This window comes from Mus caroli, unplaced genomic scaffold (genome assembly GCF_978045245.1).
Source record: "Mus caroli unplaced genomic scaffold, Mus_caroli_1 scaffold_12, whole genome shotgun sequence".
NCBI classification, from domain to species: Eukaryota; Metazoa; Chordata; class Mammalia; order Rodentia; family Muridae; genus Mus; species Mus caroli.
This window is the reverse complement of record NW_028227267.1, coordinates 60,068,323-60,094,666: the sequence shown is the minus strand read 5'-3', so window position 1 is coordinate 60,094,666 and position 26,344 is coordinate 60,068,323. Positions and strand designations below refer to the sequence as shown.

At 44.2% G+C, this 26,344-nt stretch overlaps 1 protein-coding gene across 1 annotated transcript in view; it reads right to left on the bottom strand.

Annotated features, from left to right (window-relative positions):
- Nucleotides 1–23,576, bottom strand: part of Pinx1 (PIN2 (TERF1) interacting telomerase inhibitor 1) — a 60,445-nt gene extending 36,869 nt beyond the window's left edge. Inside the window, exons 1-6 of the mRNA XM_021181999.2 lie at nucleotides 23,444–23,576; nucleotides 19,458–19,567; nucleotides 17,589–17,681; nucleotides 15,216–15,294; nucleotides 11,474–11,566; nucleotides 5,323–5,399 (exon numbers count right to left, since the gene is read on the bottom strand). Coding sequence (XP_021037658.1) covers nucleotides 5,323–5,399; nucleotides 11,474–11,566; nucleotides 15,216–15,294; nucleotides 17,589–17,681; nucleotides 19,458–19,567; nucleotides 23,444–23,462 — 471 coding nt within the window. The 5' untranslated portion in view covers nucleotides 23,463–23,576. The remainder of the gene's footprint in view (nucleotides 1–5,322; nucleotides 5,400–11,473; nucleotides 11,567–15,215; nucleotides 15,295–17,588; nucleotides 17,682–19,457; nucleotides 19,568–23,443) is intronic.
- Between the last annotated feature and the right edge of the window lie 2,768 nt (nucleotides 23,577–26,344).

Below are 26,344 nucleotides of genomic sequence, written 5' to 3'. Positions count from 1 at the left end.
GCAAGTACCCCCATGGCCAATTCCACCCCCACATTCTACTCCTGCTATACAAGCTCCCCGGAGCCACAAGGTCCAGGTGTCTCCTCCATCCTCAGGCCGTTGGCAGGCACTGAAGCACAAGGAAGCAAGTCCAAATGCAAAAGTGTGCAGACAGAGTTGCTCATATCCAGGAGACAGCATGCTTAGTACATTGAGAAATGGAGGAAGCATCAGGCTATGCAATTCCACACACAAACATGGAAAACTACCAGCCTTTCTGGCTACCAAGGAAAGCCAAAGACACACATCTATTAGAGCAGACAGATAGATGCTTTGCCTGTTTAGAGAGTAGATACAGCCATTCCCTCAGCATGCATCTTAGCATCTTCATCACAGTTTCCTTCAGTACCTGACTTAAAGACTACTCACTCAGTTACACTTGCAAGTAGGGACCCCAGTGGCACAGGAATTTGACATCTTTTGTGCACTAGAAGCACAGACTCCTTCAAAGCCTGTCTCTATTCCTAGTTCCCTGTGGCCTTGCCTGCCATTAGCAAAGTCAAGGGCTCTCCATGTGGGTGCTGGATTTCTCAGTACTGAGCAGTTCAAGGCAGATGACTGCTCACCTCAAGGCTCTAAGCAAATGCTCTAGCTCATACAGCTTCCAAAGCTCCACAGCATCCCCACAGCTAGTCTATTGGCTGCAAGAAAATCAAAGCCACCCAAGGTTGGGGACGGGCAGGTGGAGGTGAAGAGGTCATAAGGAACCTGTAAGAGCATGTGGAATGGGAGGCATTGCCTAGGCCCTTGGTGGAAAACGGAACCTGCTACCAGGACATATAATTCAGAGTTTACAGATAAACAAGGAATATCCAATATCCAAGGAGTATCCACCTTACCCTTGCCATCACTCTCTTGAACAACCACTTCAAGATCTTCATATCCACCTCTTGGATAAAGAATATAAGTGGACAAAGCCCAGTTGTCCACTATGAGAAACAAGAAAAGAAAACTTAAGTAATAAATGATGGCTGGTAGCTCAATAAAACACGATGTACCATGGATTCCAGCAGCAGTCATACAGGTGATTCCACGTGCTCATCCTCCAGAATCCAAGTTAAGGACTGAAGGCTCACGGGCCTTACCTACCAAGACTTCCTGCTGGAAATGGACCACCCACCGTTGCATCTTAGGCTGCTACCCAGTGGTCAGTCTGAGTTGTTTCACTCCCAGAGCAGCTCCACTTTGAGCTCCTGCTTCCTCCCTTCACAGCCCACCTGTGAACCACACCCAGCTCTACTGCCTGCTCCAGTGCACAGCACACATCTCAGAAACCTTTTCCATGAATATATCTCTGAACACACTCTTTAAAATATGGCACCCAGACCTGAAGGCAACAAGTCAATCTGCTGCGGCAGACAAGCAAAAGGCACAACCCTCTACAGAAAGAAGCACCTGCCATCTCAGGCCAATGCCATGCTACAAGTCTCACCCTTGGTTAATCTGGGATCAGGTTACATGTCCTACCCTCTAATGTACTGATTCAATGAGACTTTACACAGCTCATTAATTCACCTTCAAGAGATAAAGATTGGACCAAAAGTTCCAACTTAGACTATTTGAATCTGGTTCTGTTATCAATGGCTAGACAGTGACAAACAAATCATTATGAAAATCATTATGGATGAAGAAGAATCAACTGTAGAATTCAAGTGTATCACATCACATGTTTGTGAACATGGGCTAGATTTATTCTAACTAAAAGGAATATCCACCTTTTAAAAGGTGCTTAGCAGATCACAAATGCCTGCCTCTCTGGTGCCTGGCTCTGCAGTGAGGACAGAGATGGAGGGTCACATCCTCTAAATTACTTACCAACTCAACCTAGCTTACTAGTATAAAGTATTAGCATGGAAATCTGAAATGAATGGATAAAAAGAAGCCTCCAATTCAAAGACATTTTAAGTAAGAAATGTTTTAACATTTTGAAGAAAAAAATTTTTTTCTTTCACAAGAGATTTAAGATACTGCATCCAACCAGGAAAAGGAAGAATAGTCTAAAATGCCTCATGAATTAATCTAACCAAATAGAAAGGGGTCTGCATGGAAGCAGTGTTCAGATCAAATGATGAGCAAGGCATGTTAAAGTGGATGTGTAACATGAAATGAGAAAGGTGCACAAACTTAAAGAAGCCATACAAAGAAAGCCATTATTAATTTGGTGTCTTAAGTATACACAAAACAATGCAGGGTTCTAATTCAGTCAGGTCATATGGTGATGACATAAACACTTACTTGCCAGGAGCCTATGCCAGAGGCTTGTTGTTTAAAGAAACAAAGTGAGACTGTTAGTAACCCATTTCCAAGCCTCGATACGGTTTAGGAGTATTTTCTCTAGTGATAAGGCTGAGTCAGGAAATAAGCTGGATGGAGGAAGGAAACTGGGAAGGTGGGGGGAGGGAAAATAAACGAGAGGGGGAGCAAACTAGAAAGTATCAGGAAGTTCACCCAGATAGGAACTAATGGAATTTGTTTTTCAGTGTCTTCTAACTTCAATCTGCAAACTGTGGGACACACACAGAAACACAAACCACACACACACACACACACACACACACACACACACACACACGGAGAAATGACATTCTCTAACGCAGCCCCACCCCCATTGAGAACATATCCATAATTCCCAGAAGTAACAAGCTAAGGGCCAAGTAATTTCAATTCAGTACACAAGGTCCTTTCTTTGTCTCCACAGAGGATGCAGGCAAATCCAACTTAGGGCGCACTCTGCTTCACTGTTTCTTTGTCTCCACAGAGGATGCAGGCAAATCCAACTTAGGGCGCACTCTGCTTCACTGTTCTCCAACGAATGTGGAGCCAAGTGAAGAACGAAAGAACTCAAAAACCAGACAGGGACAGCCATCCATGCCTGCACAGAGCAATTTACTAACAGTTCTGAGAAACTGACAGTTTGTGATGCTCCTTCACTCATTAAGCAAGTTCTTCTTCAGATGCAGGCAGGAGCTAAGCTCCTCTTAGAGCCTCTACAGCTGCAAGAAATGCTGAGCACCAATACCGTGAGCGGAGAGAGAAGGCAGAGCAGAGGCCTGTGGTGACTGATGCTTTCTGTCCTGCAGTAATGAGAAACAGCAACAGTCTGGAAAACTACTCTAGCCTGAGACAATGTCTGAAAGCCAATCTCTGACAAACTGCACTCATCTTCAAGAACATAAAGTAGTACAAGCAACTATTTATCCAATAATCTCCCCACAAAAATGTACTATGGACACCAGAGGATGGTGACTGGCACCGCAGGCACCTTGATCTTCTCCTAAAGGAGAAGATATTCAAACAAATACCAGCCCCAAAGTTATGCAAGGCATCATTTAAAAAATATTCAAAAACTAAAGTTCAATTCGTACAAGAGGATATACAGTTAAATTTCTATTTACTGAACCCCCTACCATTGCCATACTGGATGATGCACGAGTTAGAAACCCAGAACTGGATACAAAGCAAGTCCTTTGTCTTTTAAGATGTTCACTGTCCTGCCAAAAGTACTTGACAGATGAAAAAGTCCACATGTACAATACAGTAGATGGATTTCTTAAGACATTAGATACAATGAAATTGTTAGGTACAATGTTTGGCAATGCGAAACATAAATTCAAGCCAGTGTTGCTATGGGGGTCAAGGGAGGAAACACAATAGCCCAGCTGAAAGAGGAGCCAAACAAAACAAGCATTTCCAGACCAATCTGATCCAAGGCCTTTGCCCTGCTGTGCGGACTGTTGGAAGTAACATGGTAAGGTTTCTTAGCAACACTATTTAAGGAAGGTGCATCTGTACCGTGAACTCAAAAGCAAACCCAATGTATATCCAAGATAGGAATACATAGGGAGACCTTTGATTGCTCTCAGCACAGTTAAACGGATTGTTTTCTGCATGCATATGACTGTAATATAGACTGATCTCCTCACTGTGCACATGGGCTAACAACACCCACATACCCCAAAGACAGGCAGACTTCAGAATCTGCAGGCCAACAGGCTCCACAGGTGACTGTGTGGCACCTGGAGGCTTGTGAAGCCCAGGCACACAATGACAGTGAATGGAGCAGCTCTCTTGGTACAGCTGGGCTTCGGCGCTTCCTTGGCATTCTCAACCCAGGTTCCTTATCACTGCAGTCTTTTACCTGGATCTGGATCAGCAACCAAGACTACAACAGTTCTTTCTCATATGAATGGTGTGTATGTGTGTGTGTGCTCACACATGGGGACAGATAAATGGAAACCTGAGGTTGACTTTGGCTGTCTTCCTCTGTTGCTCTTCACTTTATATATTGAGACAAAGTCTCTCATTCAGTTTGCTATCTCTGCCGGTCTGGCCAGCCAGCTCACTCCAGAGATTCTCTGTGGTGTCCCTCCCCCCCGTGACCCCTTAGCTGTAATTACAGATGCACTGTTACATCCACCTGGCTTTTATGTGGGCTCTGCAGATCCCAACTCTACTTTATCTACTGTGTTATCTACTCTGATCTAAAACCAATCACACGAACAAAACTATTTTCCTCCACTATCAGAACACGTCATCACTGAGGACAGGCCACCTTCCATGTGACTCAGCAGTCACCAGGCTAAGCAGGCCACTGGAAGCCCTAGGAAATAGCTTCCTCTACATTCCTCCTGATAAAGGAACGAGGCAGAGAGGGACTAGGTGACATAGGAATCCAGCCCTAATTTGCAAAGGAAATTGCTTGGCAAAGTCTTTCATCATAGACAATTCTCAAGTTTCTAAACACTGAGTAACAAATATCTACTACCCTGGAAAAAAAGATACCCATCAGTCTGGAAAAATGCTAGAGATAATGAAGTTGTCTTTTTGTTCCATGGTGACCACAGATCTTGGCAAGAACCAACAAAAGAACAAAGCACCAAAAGGCACAGCCTACCAGACTCACAGAGGAATTGAATTGTAGTAACTTCAGATTTTCTTAGCTGAAATGAATTTTCACTCTCTCCATCAATCTAGCTAAAGTCTTTAGTTTTTTTCACATTAGGATGACAGACAGGCTGTCTCTCACATTTGGAAGTAGTACAAAAATTCTGTGGCATATACAGCTCAATGGAATCTAATAGACTATGAATTATGGGTTCATTGGTACCTTCCGGTTCTGAAACAAGCCATCATGTACAATGGAGGATGTATCCACTGTCCATCTCATCCTCAGGATCTAGAGGTTTAGGTAGGAGTGAGGTGAGTAGCTATCTGTGACATTTTCATCCTCAGGGAAGAGGCAGAATGGGGACACACAGACAGCAGCACAACCACAGCTGGTACCTGAGCAAGCTTCTTGTTCCTCCTTTTTCCAAAAATGCAGTCCAGGTCGGTTTCACTCCTAGAGGACAGATCCTTCCCTAGAAATAACACAAAGCTTTTCAGTAAGACCATTTGTTTGAAATGAGAAGTACAGATAAATGTGACTCAAGAAAGGAGGCAACAGCAGAGGGTCAGTCCTGACTCTGACCTCACTTTACAACTATGATTAGGACACGGACTACAATTAAAGGTTCAGTGGTGACTGTCTTAGGATCAGCGCCATCCAGTCCCCTCTGAGCTGCAAACAACCTGGAACACGGACTGCACAGAAAGCTCCATCTTGAAGCTTACTGTGCCTTCAAGGTGGGACTTAGGGTATCTCTGGGTTCCTATCTGCAAAATGATCCCATTTTCTTCAAGGAGACAAAACACAGAACTGAAAATACTGATAGGCACAAACCTCAAACCCTTTAAATACTCACTCACTCACTATTTTTTTGACACACAAAATCTCAATAAAGCTAAGTGAAAATTTAAAAGAATAAAAGCAAATTAAAGCTCAATTATTCTTTTTAAAATGCTCTTACTTTAACAGGTCCACCAGTTAAACAGAAGGTTACATGGTGACTACAGGGAAATAAATGGCTCTGGTAAGAGCAGTGTCCAAGAATCGACACTTCCTGTTTTAAAAACTGACCTAACTCAATTCCAAACCTCCAAACCACTAATTTAAAATTCACTTTGGAATTTCCACTTCTACCCAACAGTACCCTGTGAGCAGTCAGCCAAATCCACTGCCATCCATCAACTTCAAGGAAAGAGCATCTGAAAGCTTAACTCTCCGCGTGAAGCCTACTAAACTGGGGAAGGGAGGTCAGGCACATACAGGAATCTGGGCTTCTAGCTGGAAGCCAAGCTCCACAGTCACCAGCTCAATGGTCTTGGTTTTCTGCAGAAAACTGACTTGACAAAGTAATGTCATGACCCAGAAAGTTCTGGTTCACTGATTAGCACTGGGGCATTCAAATATAACACTGCTCAGTGACTCTACAAAATTGAAAAAACAAAACACCCTTCAATTTGATGCAAAACCAGGTGCCAGAACCAGTTCCAGCGGCAGTGGTACCGGAATGGATGGCACAGTTGGCACAACCTGTTCCTGAGGGGTGGGAAGGCTTCCAGAGTTGCTCTCCTCCCACCCGAGGCCAACACGAGCACCCCAGACTCAAAAGAATCCCTAGTCAAAAGGCAACCAACCCAAACAAACAAACAAAACCAAGGAGAATCTACATAAGAACAGAGTGATGCTTATCACAAACAGTAGCATAGGAAATAAAAACCAGAGAGGCAGCAGAGACAACTTGTGGTTGCAGCGCTGAGAGGTGCACAGCTCCTTGGGAGGCAGTGATCTATCCTCAGCTGTCGCCAGTGCAATCCATTTCCTAGTGCTAAGCACATGCACTGTGGAAGTCAGCTTAAGACGGCTCAGAATGAGCATCAGAAACCAAGCATGACAACGCATGCTGTAATCCAAGCATCCCCTAAGCAGGGGCAAGAGGAATGGGCTGTCGAAATCAGGGTGTGCCACACAGTGAAAGAAACACCAACTCAAAAACAAACAGGAACCCTCAAACCAATGGCCAGCTCCCCTTAACCCAGCCCCTAAAAAGAGGAGCCACCCTGAAAGAAACATAAATTTTTATAGCAATTTCACTGAATGCAAAAGTTCAAAAAGAGAGAACTCAGGGCCACAGTTCACAATTAGTATGTGAAGAAATATACACATTGAGATCCAGAACAAATCTCAGACTCAAAGGGAAGCCAGTAATGTTCAATGGAGGTGCTAGGGTTTCTAGACTTCTAGTGATGGATTCTTTGTTCAGGAATTTCTATCCTCTAGCAAAGTTCATTTAAACATAGAAACCAGGGCTGTACAGAACCTGCTCAGGATTTAATCTGAAAAACAAGAACACAGAGAAGAAATGGGAGTCAGAGTCCATAAGGAAGACACCTGTAGTGGGTACAATGGGAAGACAGCTATGATCTTGAAATTAGAAGTCAGCTAATAGTCCTGACTGAATCGTATATATATATATATATATATATGTTATGAACTTATGGCCACTCTTGGACAAAATACACCTAGTAAAACTCATCTTTGAGTGGATGTTAGCTTCAGTTCTGATCTATGGTAAAAATCACAACAAAGACTGATGACAAACTGAGATCTTTGACAAATGACAAACAGGGCAGAAAACAGATGTTATCTATCTAGCTGTGGCTGTTCTAGCTGTATCTAGCTGTATCTAGCTGTATCTAGCTGTATCTAGCTGTATCTAGCTGTGGCTGTTCTAGCTCAGCTATAACTGTATCTGGAGAACCAGGAAGAAAGGCTTCCAGGAGCCGCAGACATAAGGAAGTCCATTCGAGGCTGGGTGTAGGTTTTTACAGAGGAATGCTGCACCGAGGACAGCAATCAATCTGTCTCTGTTTGGCTATCAATCACTGTTATCAGCTTTTCCAGATCATCACTGTGGTCACTGAGAGGAGGATGTGACTCCCAGAGTGACAAATGCCAACTGCACCCACTAGTCTGGCACCTGGAGAGGAAATGGACTATAATACAGGTATAAGATCAATGAGGTATAGATAGTCCTAACCCTAAAGAAATGTTGCCTTAGTAAATATGTTTGTTAAATTAAAAAACAGGTTTATCTAGGATACGTCAAAATTCATTTACATGATTCAGTCAAGAATACATTAAGTACAAAACCAATATCCCTTACAACTCGGGTCTTACTGTGGGATGTAGTGAGTTTTTGTTTCTTTAAAAACATAATTATGTTATATGAATATGTTTTTGTTTTAATCCCAGGTGTGGGATATGGGCTGCTTCAGTTTGTCCATAGCCATTAGCTATAATTATCTCATGCTCTGGGAGGGGCATGATCTTTACCAGCTGCAGACCGTTTAATTCTGGGGGTCACTGAGAGGATATAAATGAGAGAGCCTTGAGAAAGCCTGTGGTAGCTGCTGCTCCACCCGCTTCAGGGTTTGCTGGCTTGCTGGCTTGCTATTGCTGGATATTCTGATGATGAAGATTAGACTTGCCTCAAGGAACCCAACAACCCTAATCAGCAGGAAGTAGTCTAAAGAGGTCTAAGCCCCTCTTTCCCTCTAACCTTCTTTCTCTCCTACCTTGTGTTGGGGGTTGAGAAGGATTAGGGTGGAATAAGGGTTAGAAGTATGATAGACATAAGAACTCAATGAAATAGTAAAAGAATACACCAACAGTGGGAGGAGCTAGATTTCAAACAAATATAGATGATAATAACTTAAAATTACATAATTATTATTCCAAATCAAATCACCAAGTAGAAGCTACAAAAAGAAGTAATTATGCATCAGGACGAAGACTAATGTAGCTGGAATTTAGTAGCAGATATTACAGTACCACTTGCTCTAGCCAGGCATTTTGTAGTTTTTCATGTACATGAGGCTGGCTTTATATGCAGAGATCTGCTGCCTCTCTCTCCCACTGCTGGGACTAAAGTCGTGCACCACCACAAAGGCTTCTCTTGCTCTGGGAAGGTCTTCAGCAGGCTGTTCAGAGGCTGTACAGAGGAACTGCCTCCCTACGTTTTAGTTTTCTGGACCACATAGGGGCTTATGATGTGACTCATCCTCATTAGCAAAGGGAACTAGGAACCTTCATCATGAACATCAAATCCCCTATTTCCACAATGCTGGAAGAGCATGCGTTCCATAAGAAGGGTCATGTCTCACAAACCACAGAACAGAGCCTCACTGAGCTTCATGGCAGCTTGCAAATACCTCCTCTGTTACAGAAGAGGAAACAGAGTCTGAAGGAAGGGAAGTGGTTAGGGAAGTGTCTGGGAGAGCACCAGCCAGAAGCCAGCTTCCGCAGACCCAGACAGGCTCCTTTAGGATAACAACAGTTCATGTTTGTCATTCATACCCAGGGACAAGAACAACTGAAAGAAACAGCTTTTAGGAAATTAAAAGAACTGTAACACCAACTTGCACTGGATGGTGCAGACAGTGGTTATCTGCTGTTTCCTGTACTACCTGGATTTCCACTCCTTTTTCCTCTTCCTTTCTTATTCCCAGCCTTTGGGTCCTCTATTTCCTGACACCTCCTCTCCCTTTAGCATAATACCCCTTCAGCTCTTTCTTCTCTGCACAGTAAGGCCTCCTTTCTTCATGAGCAGGGCTGATAAATATGCAAACCTCACTGTGAGAGAGAAATGAAGGTATCACACACCAAGCAGTTTGACAGGGTCACCAGCAAGGGAGTGGCTGAACCAGGAATAGAAAGCAGACACAGCCAATATCCAGCAGATTAAAGCAACTTAGGGAGGTTTATCCTAACTTCAGCAACTGCTTCAGATGAGTCAGGTTCTAAAGGACAATCAGAAGACTACATGCATTTAGAGGGGAAGGAGTGGGGGAGGCTGCATGTCATCCAAAGTGAATTCATCTGTGTGCTCTGCAACACCCTTCTGCAGTGTCTGTAGTCTTCCTATAGTGTCTAATGAAATAAGAAGGGTTGCTTACGGGACCAGGGACTAAGGGGCAGCAAAGCAGTTTTCTGGTCTATATGGGTTATGGTGTGGTAAAGATAAGTCCTGTTAGAAGCCTCATGAGCCGCCAACAAAAAAGTGTTTGCCTATGAAAAAGAAATGGATAGCACAAAGGATTTGATTTTATGTTCTTCATCTTGACAAAAGGCTTTTAGCCTTTTTTCAGTTCTTTTTTTTTTTTTTTTTTTTTTTGGTTTTTCAAGACAGGGTTTCTCTGTATATCCCTGGCTGTCCTGAAACTCACTTTGTAGACCAGGCTGGCCTCGAACTCAGAAATTTGCCTGCCTCTGCCTCCCGAGTGCTGGGATTAAAGGCGTGTGCCACCACGCCAGGCTCTTTTTTCAGTTCTTAATGGTTGTGGAGGATAGTTCCTGTTATTTGGCAGTTTGGATCATTAATTATATAAAAATCTATTAAACCACACAGGGAACAAAGGGGACTGCAGCTCTCCTCCCACAGAGCCTGGAAGTCACTCTGTCCCCTAACCCCAGGCTCTGCCATGCCTTTCACTTCTTCCAAACCCAGTTCTACCTGTTGGGGACCTGGCCCTGAAGAAGAGCTACTAGCAACAGTTTCCAGTCAGAAATGTCTCCCACAGCAACTAAGGTAGGTCCTAGGAGTTAAACAACCCCAAAATGCCAAGACCAAGGCAAAGAGATATGTTTTTTCCTGGCATAGAGACAGGAACAGACATTGGTCTGTTGGATAATTTCCCAAAGAACAATCAAATAGTGTATGGATACCACAGAGCAGTAACCATCACACCTAGCGCACACGGAATACAGCATGTAATAAAGAGCTTGTGGCCATTCTACAGAAACAGCTGAGACTTGTTTAAAGCAAAGTAGAGGCTTCTCATCTGTACACGACTGCCACCTAGTGGCTATAGAGGAAATGTGCACCCACCAATGAGAAGCTATGTGGGGAAGGTGGGAATGAATGTCCCAGGAAGGTGGAGAAGAGCAAAGGAGGGTTTGCTGCCCAATTTCCAACCACTGCATATCTTGACACCACCCTGGCCATGACCATGAGATGCCTACAGCGATACTCCATGAGATGGAGAACTTATGGAGACTATGTATCATTACAGTGTAGATTTGATATAATTAATGATCCAAACTGCCAAATAACAGGAACTATCCTCCACAACCATTAAGAACTGAAAAAAAAGGCTAAAAGCCTTTTGTCAAGATGAAGAACACAAAATCAAATTATTTTCTCATCTAGCTACATAGCATTGTCATCTCCTCTAACCAGACACCGACTTCCGCTCTCAGCCGGGAGACACAGAGACTTACCCAGTCTGAAGCCTCCCCTGGGCTGTTCTTGGAACCACTGCACCCCAGTTAGCACTTTAATAAGATTCCTGGCAAGTCAGCACAGGGAACTTGCCATCATACTGAGCCCTTGGTACCCAGGGCTGCTGCAGATCAATCCACTAGGCTGCCCAGACCTCCCGTTCAGAATTTCAAACAAGCAGCCACTGCTCAGTGTTGGACGAGAGTCACAGTGCCTCAGGAAACCCAGTGCCAAAATACATACTCCAACAAGTGAATGCCAGCTCTCACCTTTTGTGAATTTCATATAATGAACCCGGTTTTTGGAGATTTTGGATTTTTCTTCAAGGCTAAAAGATTTCTTTTCCTTGTTGTCTGAGGACTCTTTAAAAAGAAGTAAAATATTAACATTGTGTAATTCTTTCTCTTCATCAAAGATGTTACTTACATAAGCTTTATAGGAGTGTCAAAAACTTATTACTGAACTGTTACCTAAGAATTGGAATTTTTTTTAAAGTAAAGTCAGGCAAGGTTCTCTCTAGCCAATAAAACTCTCAAAGAAGAGAAATGAAAATATCTTCAGACCAGAATCTACACATGATTCATGGTCTTACACGCAGCAGTACAATACCAAGGTAACACGAAAGCTTTTCAACATGGCTAAGCACATTAACACAGCCTGATACTAGAATATCATTTAATCACCTGCAGTAAGGAGTGGTGGGTTGAATCCATCAAGCCCACTGAGCCACACCTTAGGTAGCCATATCTCCCCAGGAGTTCCCAGTAATTTCAAAATGGGGCATGAAGCAGAGCAGGCTGGGAACACTGTGAAGACAGTGCTCAGCAAGGGCTACTAAGTGCTCCTTAAGCCACTGCACTGGGTCCCACCAGAGCTATTCTTGGTTTCAAAGACGCCTTGTGACCTGAGCCTGGATTGAGCCAGGGGATCACGTTGTCTCTGGGAGTCCACAGGCATTCCTCCATGGAGAAGGCCACAACCGACATGGCTCTCCTTTCACCCATGCTCTATATCACCTTAGGACCCCTTCTCTGGGATCAGTGAGCAACCCAGATATGGTTAACAGGCCCCCATCTTTTCATCAAAACTACCTTTCAACTTAACAAGACACAAGGCCAGAGAGTTTCCTGCTTTATTTATGAATACTTATCAGAATTTATAACATGTTTTCTGGTTATGCTAATAGTAATATGCTAATTATGATAACTTAACCCAAAAGAAAGCATTAGTATTAAGTGTTGCGTTCACTAGGAAACAATGTAGCCCATTATAAAAGTGTTTACAGCTAGTCATAGTGGTACAAATTTATAATCGAAGTACTTGGGAGACTAAGGCAAGAGGATCATGAATGTGAGGCCACCACGCACTACCTAACAACCCTAACTCAAAACACAATTATATAAAAAATTAAGAATAAACATATTACCATAAGATACAGTGGTGTACATGAGATGGAAATGTTATTTCAGAGGAAAGGAATTATGAACTAGAGCCTTTCTGGCAAATACAGAAGTATATGCTTACATACTTTAAACAGAAGACAGTGGGCATCAACCTCTGCCATTCACCACAGGCATCTAGGGTTGCTGTAAGTGTTAGGGCACACTTTCAAAGCTCTTTTCAGGGATACCTGAGTAAAAACTTTTGAGGATGCTGCTTCAAACCACACATTTATATTTAACAACTTCTCAGCAACCCACTTTCCACCCCAAAATATTTAAAATAATGAATGGCAAAATATCAGAAGGTTAATATGCAGTTACTATGGCAGAAGAAAGTGCCCTCGAAATGCTAATGTGAACCTGTTAAGCTATGCCTAAGCAAGACAGGATAGCTCTTCCCGTGTGTACATGCACACACACACACACACACACACGTAAGATTATAGACTTGTTTATGTTGATGTCTGCATGTGTGTGATGTGTGAAAGCATACGCACGCTTGTGGAGGCCAGAGCATGATGTTAGGTGTCTTTCTCCATCTTGCTATATATTATTATTTTGTGAAAGGGTCCTTTCTCTGAAACTGGAACTGACTGATTGGCTAGGAAGGTTGGCCAGTGAGCTCCAGGGATCCTCCTTATCTCTCCTCCCCAGTCCTGGGGTTACAGTCACTATGAGTCTTTTTTTTGGCATGGCTGCTGAGGGTCTGAACTCATGTCCTCACGATTATGGGACAAGTACTTTATTGACAGCCCCTGCCCTTTCTGCTTGTATAAGATGGGCTGACCATGTACTGACAGTTTACACGAGGCTTACACTGAACAGACCCTCCTGCCTCTTTCTCCCTAGTGCTGACATTGTAAACACACTACCACACCCAAGTATATGAAAAAGGTAACTTTTAAAAATGAAATTAAAAGATCATTCTGACTCTTGTGTTCTACAAGAGAACAAAACAAAAGGTCTGCTTAGCTAAAAAACAAACAGTTTGAATTTACTAAGGAATCTTAACAAGAGAAAAGAATGCTAGGTTCCTATGTCAGCTACCATTAAATACGATGTCAAGCAATGCATGACTATGGTAAAAAAAAAAAATTCACATGGATGAAGACAATGCATTCAAAAAGGATGGCACCACAGGAAAACAAGCTCTGCAGGTCTGTCCTGGGGACAGGCTTTCCCTAAAAGGAATCTTCTGAGAGCACAGTTCTGGGTGGCAGTGGTGTCACAGACAAGCTTCTCTAAAAGCATTATCTGGGCAGCAGGGCTACTGGCCCCCTCTAGTGGTCCAGACAGGAAATATCTACAAGTTGGTAGCTGCATGCAGCTTTGACATCATTTAAAATACTACAGGTTTGGGCACCAAGGAAAGTGAAGCCCATGCAGACTGACCCTGGAGGAGGAGGATGAAGAAGGCCAACTATCATTTGTGAAGTCAAACACAGCCTTCCTTACAAACAGCTCAGTTCCCTGGGTCCTTCACAACACCCACTGCCTGCCCCTGCTTAAACACTTCTGGGAGGGGCTGTTGCAGGTCCTCTGCCAGCCTTGGCCATCAGTGTGGGACAAGGGAGGCCAGGCCTGAGTGAGCCAGGGTCCCAACAACTGAAATGGCACTTCTCACTTAGAAAATAGTGATTATGACACCATCAGACTGAGGAAAATGGAACTTTCCAGATAATCCCTGAAAATCTGAAAAACAAGCCACCTCTTCTCTACCCACACAGCCCATCCCAGGTCTCCCTTCTTTGTGGGATCTTGGAGATCGGTTCTTAGAACTCTGTGACCTGACAGTTACGAGCACTCTCGGAGGCACTAAGCACTCAGTGACAGTAACCAGGTCGAACCCAGCACAGGACAGTTTTCCATGACTAAGAACAGGGGTGTGGACAACTGTGAGAAAAGGATCCCAGGTTCAAAGGTCCATGAGGACACTAGTGACAAAGGCGTCTCATGCCTGAGTGATGTCCTAGTCATGACACTCTGACGTCACCAGATGCTCACCAAGGTGCAGTTTCTGGTAGTCAAAGGCTTAGCTGACTTTCATCTTAGTCTTTACATAGCATTAATTTCATATGGTGTATTTTACTTTATGCCAGAAACACTCAAGAAATGTTCACAATTCTTTTTATCACAATGTGTACATAGCATATAGATACACTTAAAACCTGTATAGTTGAAGAATTATAAAGTGAACCCCTCCATCACCACTTACAGGGTCAGACCACCAGCACTATCAGTATCTAGAAGCATCCAAGTGCCCCTTCTTAATATGCCCTGCTGTTTCCTCCAAAAAAGCTAAGCATTCTTTGCTGTGAGCCACAGCTGTTTCTGCTGCAGAACGCTTAGTCATGGTCCTGGCATTCCCAGATACAAGTAACATGTCCACAGCTGTGACAACTGAAAATGTTGCTAGGACAAGCAAGACGGATCAGGGAGCAAAAGCTCACTCAGTGACAGTGACATTAGACTATAAAAAGAGTATCGGGTCCATCAGCGACTCAGGTCCGAAAGGCCTACGGCAGGAGCATGACTCTGATGGGAGGAGCAGCAGTAGTAGTGCCCTTACCTGCTGTTTCCTGACCGTGGCAAGTGTTGAGTGCTGCCAAAAGCTGGTTGAAGTCATCCTGGTGAGCAATCCAGTTGTCCTGGAAGCACCAGAAAGTGTGAGAGGCAAGCCTGAAACCTGCTATAATGCCAACACAGACATGGAACAGAAATCTGACGTTAATGTGAAATTGTACATGTTTCATTAAAATATTATTTAATTGGATTCACAAAATAGTATAAACCTGAAATGAGATTTAAGCAGATCCACATCAAGGAGGGGGTATTTAGGGCAAAGCTCAGTAGCAGAGTCCTTGGTTTGCATGTATAAGGCCCCAGGTTTGTTTCCCAGCACCAAAAAGTCAACAGAATATAAATACATATATTTAGTGGAAGCTGCTTAGAAGCTCCCACCCGTATCTCAAATGTGGATGACCCATCAACAGTTAAGTCAGAGCAAACACAAAGTAATGGCAACATTTAGAGTATTACACTAGAGCAATATAAAATTAGTGTTTTCTCACACAGAGAGACTACTGGGAGCTGGTTACATGACTCAGCAGATAAGCACACTGGCTTACAGAGGATGCAGGTTCAATTTCTGTTGTGTCCTCCCACTCCCACACCCCCAACGATGCAAGTCACATCTGTCTGTATTTCCAGTCCCAAGTGAGCCCACACCCTCTTCTGGCATCCATGGGTACTGCAAGTATGTGGTACCAACACAAAGGCACAAGGAAAACACCCATACCCATTAAAATAAAATAAACTCTGGAGGTGGGAGGCAGGCACACACCATGAACATGAAAAACAGCAACCGTGAGAGCAGAGTCCTCCTCTTTGCTCAACAAAAACTTGGACTAGTCTGCTGAATTCTAACTACTGTGTCAGCAGCAACTTCACAGAACTCTGTGGAAGGAGACCCTAAGTCTCTGAATCAGTGAGATTCAACTGTAAGATGTTCACTAATAATGTCCTCAAAACAATGAGAACCAGTTGGAAGCAGGGTTTCTGAGCAGGAGTTTGCCCCATGCACTATACACAAGCATTTCTTATTAAGAAAGTTTAAGCAGGGTGTGGTGGCACACACCTTTTATCCCAGCACTCAGGAGGCAGAGGCAGACAGATATCTGTGAGCTCATGGCCAGCCAAGAAAAGAAAGAAAGAAAGAAAGAAAGAAAGAAAGAGAGAGAGAGAGAGAGAGAGAGAGAGAGAGAGAGAGAGAAAGAAAGAAAGAAAGAAAGAAAGAAAGAAAGAAAGAAAGAAAGAAAGAAAGAAAGTTAGTTGAAAAGTTAAGGTGTGCATACAGATTTCCAGGACACATGCTTCCCCTAAGAATGTACATAAAGCATGCTTTGTGTTTCTTAAAACAGCATTCACAGTCAACACTATAAAAACTCTTTCTTTAGTGGCTAAAATTTTAGCTGTTATTCCAGAGAACCGAAGCTGTTCTAGCCAGAGATACCAAATTACTGAAGCAATTCAGTTTACATAAAGTAATTCACCCAGTTTTTAACTGGGTTCTGTTAGCTACAAGGGTTCAGGAAGAAAGCTCCCAGGCCTGCCTCTGAATGGGAAGCAGTAGGTTGGTGTTGAACTTGGAACTCTGACAGCCGTGTCCGTGCAGAGTCTGTGTTCAAGAGAACACGTGGGCTGGCAAGATGGCTCAGCAGGTAAGAGCACTGACTGCTCTTCCAAAGGTCCTGAGTTCAAATCCCAGCAACCACATCGTGACTCACAACCACCCGTAATGAGATCTGATGCCCTCTTCAGGTGTATCTGAAGCCAGCTACAGTGTACTTATGTATAAATATAAATAAATCTTTGGGTAGGAGCAAGCAGGGACTGAGTGAGCAGGGTTGACCAGAGCAAGCAGAGGTCCTAAAAATTCAATTCCCAACAAGTACATGAAGGTTCACAACCATCTGTACAGCTACAGTGTACTCATATACATAAAATTAAAAAAAAAAAAAAGAGCGAACACGTAACCAACTGTGGAACACCAACAGTCGGAAGCACGACAGCTTTCTTTGGTCACTCCCCACTCTCAAAGCCACCCATGTTAACAAGACAAACTAATACTAGGATGTGGGTAAAGACAAAAATTGATCTTATTCTGAAATGAACATTTCTTTAAAAAGACTTTTTACAAAGTTCAGCTATAAAAACAGGAGTGCCTCTCGAGGCCACTGACTAAGTAAAGGATTCAGGAGGACGAGGCAAGGTGGTGGATGCACCGCACAGGATGAGGACCAGGTAAGCCATGTGCTCTTGTGTCTTTCTTCACCCAAAGCAGGAATCACACTCGTGACTTAAAACCATCCCATTGCATGAATCCCAATGTTGATGTTGACACAAATCAATGATGCAAAACACACATGGAGAAATTGCTCACTTCATTATTGTTTGTAGCTCCAAGTCCCAGGTGGTTATTTTTAACTTTAACTTTAATATGTTCTGTGGCTCCTTGCTCCTGAGCCCCCAAGCCCTGTGGAGATTAAACAGAAAGAGATTAAATATAGCTCTCTCAGCTATAAAGAGAAATTGCCTCTTTCTTCACCATCTATTCAAAAAGTCCACAGCCTGAGGTAGCAGTTCTCAACCTCTGGGTAGTGACCTAATCCTTTCACAGGGTCACATATCAGATATGCTGCATCTCAGATATTTAAATAACAATGCATAACAGTAGCAAAATTACAGTTATGAATTAACAATGAAAATAATTTTATGGCTGGGATCACCACAACATGAAGAGCTGTATTAAAGGATCGCAGCATCAGGAAGGTTAAGAACGAGAACCATCAGCCCAGAGGGCTCTGGAAGAGACTGCACCAAGAATGCATTCTTAATTGTCAATGCTGATTCTTGAGCCCCAGAGCCAATAAAGAGTTCATGAAGACACTGAACATCCATCTTACACATGTTCTGGAGCAGGCCACTGCCTCAGTAGTGGCAGAAGCCCACAGGAGCATGTGGAGCACATGGCACTCTCTGTTACTTAGTACTGCACCATGACATCAAGAAAGAAGGTGGAGTACTCCAGGTTCCTGGCCTCACTTAGCTCTTACACCTAAGGTTGTAGGACATACCAAGAGCAAGGACAGAGACTGCAATGAGAAAGAACCTCACAGAACCTTGAAAGTTCTGTGGAGCAGGGATGGAGATTTTACTCCTTGGAAACAATGTTCAACAAGGGAGCAACCGGATCTAAAGCGCAGTTTGAAAGGCCTGCCTGCTTCCTGTATGCTGAAATGGACGTAGGAAGGAAGAAGAGCAATGGGAGGCAGCATTGTTTGAATGCAGGAATAAGCACCACTTTTGAAAGTCAGGAAAGCCTAGAAAGGAAAAGACTTGAGGGTATAAGAAGCTTATAATAAAAATTAATCTTGACATGGCCACTCAAGTATCACAGCCAGGAGGTATAACCCAATGCCTGGTAACACATGAGTTCCCCTGAGGAGAGGAAGCAAAAAGTGGCTTCATAGCCACCCTTTAATACGGTACTCATGCTGTGGTGACCCCAACCATAACATTATTTTTATTGCTATTTCATAACTGTAACTTTGCTACTGTTAGGAATCATAATATAAATATCTGTGTTTTCCAATAGGCTTATTAGGTGGCCCCTGTGAAAGGGTCACCTGACCCTGAAGGAGCTGTGGCCCATGGTTGAAAGCCACTGGTCTAGACAAAGTCGATGGCTGAATTAGATAGAGGTGGTTAATGACATAAAGAATAAAGCAAGAAAAAGGGTGGGAAGGCTACCACAACAGAGTTCAACAGAGCAGACACTGCTCAGAACGCTGCTGACGGGTGAGGTGACTTAAGGATACCATATGCCCATTGGATGCAAACACAAGAGCCCTGCAACCCTGACAGAAGCAGTTTCACAGTAGAAGCCCCACTGCAAAATATAAGAAACCCAAGAAAACATGTATCTACTACAAAGGAAAATTAAGAACCACTCTTGGAAAACACAAAATTCTGAGGCTTAAGTATGAATTCATGTGAAATGAATTAAAAAATATCTAAGAAAGATACTAATTACAGCAATTGAATTGATAAACCAGAGGACCCGGTATTTATGTTCAAGTATAATTTACCACCTGGTCACAATTTATTTCTCCAAAATCAATTAAATTGATCTAAAAGAAAGAAAGAAAAAAAACCTGATCTGAACCCTAAAGTTCTCCCAGATTCTAAGACAGATGTCTTCTGAGTCCTAATCTCCTGACATGGTGTGGACACTTTAGAGTTTTGCTACCTTTCCTTTAGACCACCCCATCTTCTCAAGCATCTTCTGGCCAAACTTGGAATCATCATTACTCCACGCGGTATTTCTGGGATCCACAGTCCATTTCTGCTTCCGCCGCCCTACAAACAAAAAGGTATCTCATCAGCACCCAGTCTTGACCTGGAAGAACACACGCGAGTCAAGCACATGCTTCATACAACACGACACATTTAGTGTTCAAGGGGCTTACAGACAGAACCTTGTCCCTGGTACTCTCAGTAACTACATATTCCTGACATTAAAACTGGCCTTGTTAAATTTAAAGTAAACTATTCCTTCTAAGAGACAAAGCAAAATATTTAATAGGCCACTATTTGAGCCTTCCCTATCCAGTCACGGGCAGTAACCAGAGCCTCTCAGTGAACACCTTCACAGCAGCAGGTGTAGTCACCATGACACTCACTGTTGCATGTTATAGGCCAAATGCTACACATATATTAGACTCAGCTTCCACAGTATCTCAATGAAGGGAAATATTCTTACCTCTTTGATATGAAAACCCAAGTCTGAGAACAGGCCCTGCATCGCCTAGACAACATGGTGGAGCTGTCCCTGATGGCAAAGGCATGGGTGAGTCAGCCCTGAGGGTGTGAGGGTGGGAGAGCTGTCTCAGCCCCTCATAGGCTGCAGCACTTAGGAGAAAGAGTCCCCACACCTTGACTGGGCAGCACAGTGGAACTGGCTCTGGGAGTGTGGGTGTGAGTGAGCCAGGCCTAGAGCTTGAGAGCAGGAGAGCTGACTCTGCCTCCTGCGGATAGTGGCATTGGATGGGCTAGCTGGAGCAGTGCTGGAGAGCTCGCCTGCTCTGGTGGTATGGATAAGTGAAAGTCAGGGGGCTGACCAGCTCAGCCACTACCCTGGCCTGGATTTGAGTTGGCCCACCCCAAAATCTATATCATCTGTGAATGGTTGGGACATGTGAAAGGACCAGAATCTGCTGATTCTAAGCTACAGGATCTCCATGACACAGGACAACAGCAGGATAACCAGGAGTCCCAATGAGGATCTAATATTGATGGTGTCACAGAAGCCAGAGATCTGGAACCAGACCTCTGACTCACTGCAACGAACATTTGCAAGTGAAGCTGTGTGGACAGCAGGACATACTGGGCACACACTGTGACATGCTACAGCTTCAGTGATGTTAGGTTTTCTATGCTTGGCTTGTATTGTTTGTATGTATTTTATTTTGTGGGGGAGGTTGCAAGGCGAAGGAGCTGAGTGGGCCTGGGGTGCATGATGTAAAACTCACAAAGAATCAATAAAAAGTTGAAAAAAGAAAGAAAGAAAGAAAGAAAGAAAGAAAGAAAGAAAGAAAGAAAAAGCTGAGTCTAAGAGATCAAAATCTGCCTACTGTCCCCAAGTAAAGCCCAAAACCTTTTATACACATTTCAACACTTACTATTTAAGGCACTGGTAAGATGGAGACTCATGTAGCACCCAAGTTAACCTTAAATTTGCTATGTATCAGGCTGGAGCGATGGCTTAGCAGTTAAGAGCACTGGCCGTTATTCCAGAGGACCAGGGTTCAATTCCCAGCACTCATATAGCAGCTCAAAACTGGCTGTAACTCCAGTTCCAGAGGATCTGACACCCTCATACAGGCAAAACACCAATGCACATAAAATAAAAATCTTTAAAAAATTTTTTTTAATTAAAAAAATTGCTCTGTAGCTAATGTACCTTCAACTTCTGATCCTACTGTCTCTATCTCCCAAGTACTGACATTATGGGTGTGTACCACCATGCCCAGATCAACTTATATTCTAAATTCACAATACACAAGTCATTATGGCCTTAGAAAGAATCAATTGAACATCATGATTAACAGATGATACATCTCTTCTTAGTCAACACCGTAATGGATTCACTTAGCCTCCAGAACTATCTGTGGCACTTCACACACCACTTGCACTGTGGTGTTTATACCCATCTTCCCTCCCTTAAGTGTCATAATCAATCCTTCATCCTTACACCTCATTACAGGGAGGAAGATAAAAAGCACTCTGTCCAGAGTGGCACCTGATAAAAATGCATGGACACATAAAGGTGTCTGATAGGAGAGAAGTAAAGGAAGAAAGGAAAAAGGAATGAATAGCTGAAATAAGGGAACAGCCTTGGGTTTCAGGTAAAGCTTTCTCTGAAATGAATATAAATAACTGGTCCCTAAGAACTCAAGCTTATCACTGTAGCTTTATTGTCTGCTTATCTGCCTAGGGTGGCCTTGAATTGGTGGCCATCCTCCACCACTCGGCAGGGATCACAGGCATGAGCCATCACATCTGGCTTCACTGTCACAAATTTGAGGAAAGACTATGACCCGCTAGGTCAATAGAACACGAATCTGAACCCCTAAAGGTGTGGCCAAGTAAGAAATCCAGAGGTTGAATGTCATTACTGCTAACCCATGGCATTCATTTAAGCACACTAACATCAATGGCCTCAAAACTGAAAAAGATCACAACCTCTACTCAAAAGAGCTCACTGTGTTGCACATAAAATCAGTAGGGATCCTTATCTATAAACACCCAGCAAAACCAAGAAACACTATAAGCATGCAGGGGGGGGTGGGCACCACAAAGCAAACTGAGTTGTGGATTCAAATTTGCAGTGCTATACCTGGGGAGGGAAAGCTGATCCAAAAACTTGTTCCGTATATACCAGCTCAACAACCTGGTATATAATATACTCAGCACAATACTGTCTTGCTCATGAGCACAGCAAAGACAGCCATATTAACCAGTGCTCTGCATGTGTGTGTCAGACCCATGTGTGGAGAATGCCTGCCAAGGATTGCTGACCAAGGTCTGTAAGGAGCCTGCCTCTCCCCTAAGAAAGGCATCCCTGTCACATACTGACCCACGATGCACTGCCCTGCTGCATAAGGAACTGGCTGTCAGGTCACTTGTTCATCCTGTATACCACTGACATTCCAAACTAGATTCATCTAGTTACCTCACTAAAATCTTTAAAGCCTGGGTGAGGCAGAGAATAGTTCATTTTCATGGAAGTAGAGACCAGGTGAACTGCCAGGAAGAGGGATCTACCTAGAAAGGGCAGTTTCCAGTCTATAACCTATTGAGCTGCCTGCAGGAAGAGCAGTGTGCTCCACTAAAACATGCTTTGTTCTAAAACGCCACAATGACATTTTTGTTTGTTTGTTTGTTTTGTTTTCGAGACAGGGTTTCTCTGTACAGCCCTGGCTATCCTGGAACTCACCCTGTAGACCAGGCTGGCCTCGAACTCAAGAGATCCCCCTGCCTCTGCCTCCCGAGTGCTGGGATTAAAGGCGTGCGCCACCACTGCCCGATAGACACGATGGCATCTTTTAAAAAAGAAAATAATATGTTTATGTTCTTTGATAGCTACACAACTTCCAGGAAAAGTTAAAAGCCAGTTCTTTGAGAGCATCACACGACTGCCAACTGGTGGCAAGAATCCATAGCTACACATAGTCTCATTTAGAAACAAAGTAGCTTCGGACTTCAGAGGCTAACCACTGCTACTCTCTCTCAGTCTCGCTTAAAACCATTCATCAGCCTGCACTCCTGTCAGGGACTTATCACTGCCTGGCACTTGTAATCCTTCTGCTTTTTTTTTCCCCCTCTGGGTCCAATACATTTTGGACAGTTGGAATTCAGGCCCTGAAGCGATGCTATGGGACCTGTCTTTGTGGAGCCCCAGGACACTTGGTTCGAGCCTGGAAAAGTGAAAGAATCCTCCTAGGTGGTCACGCTGGCCAGCGCCAGGGACAACAGTCTGGGACTCGGTGTCCTGAATGTCGGAATGCATGCGTGCGCGCACGACCCGAGCCTTTAGTACCAGGAACTGAGTCTGCCGGACCTCGCTGTTCTGTCCCCTCGCGGGCCCTGCAGTCACTGTTGTCCCCACTCGGGCCCGGACACCCGCGCCCCCGTCATCCCATCTCCCGGTCGTCCAGCTCGGCAGACACTCACGCTCTGCTAGCATCGACATTGTCTCAAGTTTGTCGAACGCTGCCTCTGGCCTGACGCCCAGCGGTTTTGAGGAACCTGAAGCGCGGTTAAGAAAAAAGCCGGCTAGGCAAGCACGCCGGGTGGAGAGCTTCGCTGGGGCGCGTACTACTGACGTCACCAACGCGCGACTCGCTACCTAGTGCGTGAAGCGGAGGGGCGGACCCGCCTTGCGGGACTGAGATTCGTTCTAGGGCTGGGGCAGAGCTGGGACGTGCGCAGTTCGCAGTTTTAACTCTGAAAGCGGGTGTGCAAGCAACCTTAGAGTTGTCCGGGGTTCTGTGAACTATGGGTACATTTAAAGAGCTGGAGAGACGGCCGAAGAGGAAGGTATTGGCACTGTGGAAGGGACCTATGCTCTTTACACTCTACCTCTGCCCATTGGCGGATGCTGAGAGAGGAGGGAGGGAGGGAGAGAAGGCAGAAACAGCCACCTAGCTGGCAAAGTCAAATGAAGCACCGTGGTTTTGTGCTTAACGGCCGAGAAATGTTAACTCTTTTGTGGTCTTCGCTGTGACAGATTTAAATCCCAGAGGCCTTTCCCAGTTCCATCGCTCTCTCTGGCATTTGCTCAATGCGTCCTGTCACATTCTGTTCCCTCTTTTTGCTGTCCTGTCTCCTCCAGAAGTGTGACCTCAACTATCTCCCACGCTGTTTATTTGCCCTGTTTTCCTCTAGCCTCTCCCTTCAACGTCCCTTTCTTTGTCAAGGCTTCAACTTCCAATATAGACCTTAGCTTTTCTCAAATCTATTTTGTTTAGCCATACCTTCAGCACCGGCCAGTGCCCTTACCTTCCAGAGGCTCTTCTTCCCTCGTTTTGTCTTTCCTTAGGAAGCTCACATCCATTTTTTTAATCAGACCTAACAAGATACCATGTAGACCCCCCAATGCACTCAGTGCAACACTTCTATGATGCAGTGTGCTGGTGAAATATGGCTGTGCTAGAGGACCTGAGAATTAGGCATGACTGTCACTTTTACCTACCTGTAAGATGAGGAGGTTGATAGCCCCCAGCCAAGAATGATTGTGTGCTTGACCACCAATTATTAACAAGAAAGAAGAGGCAGTAAATGTGACCGTGTGGTGATGGGGCTGGGTCTGACCAAATCACCTGCTTAGGACATCTGGGCTTTGCCCCAAATCCTTTCCAGCTTTCCCTTTCCCTGGGCCAGGGTTCCTGATCTAGATAACCAAGTCCAAGCCCAGGTAAACGGTGAACTTTAAAGAAGGAGGGCACACAGGAGCATTTCCTCACATTCCGTGAGGACACCAGCTTTGATGTATAACCCCTCACTCCTCTCTAAAAGATCTTTATGGGACAAGGCGGATTCGCCAAAGAGTAGAATTCCTGGTGAGTGTTCCTGGATCACAGCATCAGTTACCTTTGAAAGTCTTTGTCCTTTGTTTGTTTGAAAACATCTTTGGGGAGCATCGTAAACTTCTATTTGTCCATTAACCCCAGTTTAAGAAGAATTGGAGGAGCAAGTGTGGAGAGGACAGAAAGGAAAGTATGCAATCCACGCAGCCCTGGAGTCTGAAGCAAGTTTATTAGGGCACTGTAGGGAACTTGTTTCTATCCTGGCATTGCCTAGAGCAGAAACTAGTCTTGGTGATTAAAAAAAAAAAAAAAGTAAGCTAGTAAATTATTTAATCATTATAGAAATAAAAAACAACCAGAAAAGTTCCTGAGACTGACAGTGTGAAGTTTAGCATGCATTATGTAAAAAATATTCTGTAGCTGTGAGAGTGAAACTCCTGCTCTCTGCTAAATCCTCAGTGATTCTCCGGGAAGAGAGCAGGTTGACATGATTCATTTGTGCCTTCCACCGTCATTCCTCTTTCATTATTAATATTGGCTAATGGGGCTCGGAACTCAGCCATGTGTAGCCTGAACTTGACTGAGCAAGGGGTCGCCGTATCCTTTCCTAGAGTTAGCCATGGTGTGCTGTTCCCAGGAAGAAAGACTGTGCTGAGTGGAATTCCCGATTCAAGGTGACTTTTTTGAAACATCAGAGGTAAAAAGTAAAAGTTGTCACAGCTCAAAACAGAAAAAGAAAGATGGGCGAAGGGAGAAGGAGGATAGAAAAGGGAACAGCTCAATCGATGCTTGTCTTGTCATCAGAAAATATGCTCATGCTTGCTTCTTTACTACACAGAATGGCCAGGGGCTGATAAGAGGTCAGTAATGTCCTAGGGGTGGGGTGCATGGCAGCAGTTGGCCCTGGTAGCTTCGGGGATTGTTAGCAATAGTCCCTCCCACAACTGGCAGGGACAAGGAAGCTCAGAGAGAAGGGCAGACCCACTATAAGACATGGGCTGAAACCTTCACCCCCAAGGAGATGGGATGAGGAGGTGGTGCCTTTAAGGGGGTGTGTGCATGATCATGACCGAGGAGCCTCGGGATGGGATTGGTGCTTTTCAGAGAGAGAGAGAGAGAGAGAGAGAGAGAGAGAGAGAGAGAGAGAGAAGCCAGATGTCCTCTTCTCTCATATGCTCTAAGAATGCAGCAGCATGACAGCCTCTGGTAACCAGGAATCAGCCCTCATAGAAACCAAATCTGGCAGCCATTCGACCTTGGACTCAGCCTCCAGGACCTTGAAGGATAATTTTCTGTTATTTATAAGCCACTTTAAGTATTTTGTTACAACGGCTCAAATGGACTAAGACAGACAAATTACACATTGGCACAGAGCAACAATCTTCAGTTCCAGAGCCATCTTTCCAAAGCGCAATAACTGAGGGCAGTATCTCCTGTCATCTCCTTGGACGCAGATATTTAGAGCGTGAATGCACTCACACTTGGAGGAGGAATCTTAGTTAACAAACACCAGTACAAGCCTCACACATCTTCTTCAGAACCCAGC